Genomic DNA, 3878 nt, shown 5'->3' on the forward strand with positions numbered 1-3878 from the left:
CCTATCCCAGCCCTGAACCCCCTCCCGCACTCCAAATCCCTTAGCCCCAGTCTGGAGCCCCCTCTTGCACCTCAAACCCCTCATCCCCAGCCCCACCCCAGAGCCCACACCTCCAGCCAGAGCCCTCATCCACTCCCACATCCCAGCCCCCTGCCTCAGACTGCAGCCCCCTCTCACACCCTGAACCCCTCATTTTTGCCCACAACCCCAGCTGGAACCCTCACCTCCTCCCGCACTGCAACGCCCTGCCCAAACCCCATGAAAGTGAGTGGGGGGTGGGAGAGCAAGCGATGGAGGGAGGGGGGGCTGGAGGGAGGGAGGGGGTGGAGCCTCAGAGAAGGGGCAAGGGTGGGACCTCAGGGCAAGGGGTGGGGAAAGAGTGTTCGGTTTTGTGCAATTAGAAAGTTGGCAACCCTAGCCTGGGCACTTCACCCTGTCCTCTTGCTTGCAGGCCACATGCCCCTGGAGGAGCTGGGGGCTCCAAGGACCCCGGCCCAGCCCCAGGGAGCAGCAAATTCAAAGCCCCCTGAGGAGCCCGACAGCGATATGACCTGGCTGGTGAGGGAAGACGCGGTGCTGTGAGAGCCGCATGCTGGCTGGGCTGGGCTGGGCTGGGCTCAGCCTACAGTGAGACGGGCCGGTGGGATCCTGCACAGAGCAGCCCCATTACCATCCCCAACTGCCTTGGAAGCCTCGTCTTCTCCATGCCCCCTCCCCCAAAGCTTTCCCTGGTGCAGGGCCCACGCCCATCCCTGAGCAGCCTGTGCACAGCCATGCAGACGGCATGTGGTGCACCCTGCAGAACCATTGTCAGGTGCACAGAAACAGCCGGTTCCTTCCCCACAAAGTAACCACCCCCACATGCAGACGAACTATGGGGAGAGACTGACTATGGCTGTCTGTGCCCAATGTGCCAGGCCCTGTCTGTCTGTGCCTGCTGCTCCAGGCCCTGTCTGTCTTTTTGTGCCCTATGCCCCCTGAGCTCAGGGTGCTAGGCCCAGTCTTTCTGTGCCCAATGCACTCTGAGCTTGGGGGCACCAGACCCTGTCTCCCTGTCCATACCCAATGCACTCTGAGGTCGGGGCACCAGGCCCATCTGTCAGTGCAGCAGCCAGCCCAGGCCCCCAGTAACTGATCGTTACTGTTTCTAGTATGTAGATAAGGTGCAGAACTAAGTGCAGCTACATGATGGTGCCTTGCTTATTGGAAAGGAAAGGGCCGGGTTACAGATCCAGAGAGCTCCCCTCTAACCTTCCCACCACCACCCTGTCCTTTAACTGCATAAACACCTGGCCGTGCTATTACACAGCTAGACTCCAGACAGGAGCTGCATCCAGGCACCAGCCCAGTTCTGCATTTCACTGCAATGTGCAGGTCAGCCTAAATCATCATCATGATCCCTTCTGGCCTTAACGTCTATAGCTCTATGGAATTGTGTGTATAATGATAATGTAGCACTATCAGCAAGTCATCCTCTTCCTTCACTGGGGGGTGAAATTAGCAGTGCCCTGGGTGGATACAAAATTTGTATCCGCATCCGAGCCGCAATCTGCAAAAATGATCCAGGGCTCTCTGTGGCTATAAAAGCAGCAAAGAATCCTGTGGCACCTTATAGACTAACAGACGTTTTGGAGCATGAGCTTTCGTGGGTGAATACCCACTTCGTCAGATGCATCTGTATTCATCCACGAAATCTCATGCTCCAAAAGTCTGTTAGTCTATAAGGTGCCACAAGATTCTTTGCTGCTTTTACAGATCCAGACTAACACGGCTACCCCTCTGATACTTGTGGCTATAAAGCAGATATTCGCAAGCGTGCAGGGCTCTAGAAATTAGTTACGTCCGTCTTTCCACAAGGTGCCTGTTCAAGCGGCTCTGCCTCTTTTAGACAACACTGGTGAGATACTTTCTTAGTGGACACATCAAAAGTCCATTGGCCTCTGCCTAGGTAGGGTTACCATAGTTCAGGTTTCCCCAAGGAGGACACTACTGTGGGGGAAAGGCGGGATCTAGGGGGAAGAGGAGGGAGTACCTGGGGGTGCTGGGGGGATGTTTGGGGGGTACTGGAGGGATGCGTGTGTACTGGGAGGGTACCTGGGGGAATGTTGGAGGGGGGTACTGCAGCCTCACTCTCGAGCCTCCGCCCTCTGGCAGCCCCTTCCCCTTGAACTCCATCCCTCACACCGCCTCTTCCCCCAGAGCCCCTGTTCTTGTTCTGCCCCTTCCCCTGAGCCCCCTGCCCTCCTGCCATGCCTTCTCCCTGAGCCCCCGCCCTTACACTACCCCTTCCCCTCAAACTTAAAAAGCAAACTAACATTGTTCTTTAAAGAGTTTCTTTGAACATTTAGAAAGCTATGATGGGCCTTTTGCCGCTTTTTAAAACTGTAAACCCCTTCTTTATATGAGGGTTTTGTATAATATTGCTATGCCACAGGAACTTACTTCTTCGCAATTTACATTCCTGAAAGCTATTTTTACAGGGTTTTTTCTTACTATGCAAGTCATTTAGACAAAAAATTACTAAAATCTTTATTTAAGTTGTGTCGCAGGGATGCTAATTATTTAATTATGGAAATGAAATGCACTTATCTATTTCCTGCTCTTGGCATGTGTTTAGGCTGTGAAAACATGCTTACGTTATTTTAAAAATTGAGGCTAATCTAGCTTTCAATCACTTTAGTTCAGTTCTGATTTTACTTAATTTTAATCCTGTGATTACAAATTCTTTTGTTGCAAAAATCAAGTTTTTTGTAAAGAGGGGAGTGGATGTGTGGGACATGTTTATTCAGATAGCAGGGGCAAAAGGGTCCAATTTTACCTCCCTTCTTTGTGCAATTACAAAAGTATGACTTCTCTTTAAAAAAAAATTATTTTTTGATTGTAAAACTGCTCTGTAAATGACAGCGGGGAAACATGCTGCTTCAAATATGCCATGTGCTCCTCTCTCTCCTTACTAATTACTCATTAGTTCATGTTGACACAGGGCTTTTGTCCTTTTACGCTTCACTTCTTATTGAAACAGGCGCTTATGTAAATATGGGTCATCTATAGTGACATTTTCCTCTACGCTTTAAATGTTCAGAAAGTCTTAAGATAAATTATTCTTTTACTGACGGGGGAGAGAGGCCAATCTGTACCTCCCTCCTTCATGCAATTATAGAATTACTGCTTCTCTTTTTTGTTGTAAATGTTGGAGCAGGATATTATATTGACCCAAAAAATCTTCATACTTTACAAAGGATATCCTGTACGTTTGTGTTTTAAAGAGTTTAAATTGTCTCCTTATAGCTAAAGTCAATATGGTCTAATTTCCAATAAATATCAAAGGCTATAAAAATACATTACTTCAAGTTAATGGAATAAGGGAAATTGGTATAAAGGTTAGTCATAACTTTCATAAGGGGCTTTCTACCCTTCTTAAAGACAAATGCTAAAGGTTTTATGTAAAAAGAGGTAATTTAATTCTTGGTATAAAAATCAAAAGAAATAATGATGTCTGCTAAATGTACATACCTTTGGGAAATAAAGAAATCTACACACATGCACCTTTTCATTGATGTTTTAAAAGTTTATTTGTTAAAATTTTACTTGATTTAATAGCGTTTAGATTTTTTAAAAAGTTAGGCGAGAGAAATGGTGTGGAGGAGAACTAGCATCCTTATCTCTGGTAAAATGTGTTATCAACTCTTTTATATACGCTGGTTTTCTTTTAAGTGAGACTGTTTGTGTTTTGTATATAGTGTGTAAATCTAAAGCTTTCTTTGCAGTTTACAAGTAATACTTTTTTAGAGCAGGTTTCGTTTAGGCAACACTTTAAAAAGCAAGCGAACACAATCGGTTTAGAGGCAGGTCTGTTTCTACAAGAGCTTATGTACCGT

At 47.1% G+C, this 3878-nt stretch overlaps 2 protein-coding genes across 2 annotated transcripts in view; one reads left to right on the forward strand and one right to left on the reverse strand.

The window, feature by feature from the left end:
* The window catches only part of LOC116835294 (scavenger receptor cysteine-rich type 1 protein M160-like), a 225170-nt gene extending 221315 nt beyond the window's left edge, over positions 1-3855 (forward strand). The window contains 1 exon segment of the mRNA XM_075071406.1: positions 452-3855. Within this exon segment, the coding sequence (XP_074927507.1) occupies positions 452-582 (131 nt within the window). The 3' untranslated portion in view covers positions 583-3855.
* LOC116835240 (scavenger receptor cysteine-rich domain-containing protein DMBT1-like) overlaps positions 1-3878 on the reverse strand; it is a 633172-nt gene that overhangs the window by 472970 nt on the left and 156324 nt on the right. The window lies entirely within an intron of this gene.

The sequence above is a fragment of the Chelonoidis abingdonii genome, chromosome 11 (assembly GCF_003597395.2).
Source record: "Chelonoidis abingdonii isolate Lonesome George chromosome 11, CheloAbing_2.0, whole genome shotgun sequence".
In the NCBI taxonomy this organism is placed as follows: domain Eukaryota; kingdom Metazoa; phylum Chordata; order Testudines; family Testudinidae; genus Chelonoidis; species Chelonoidis abingdonii.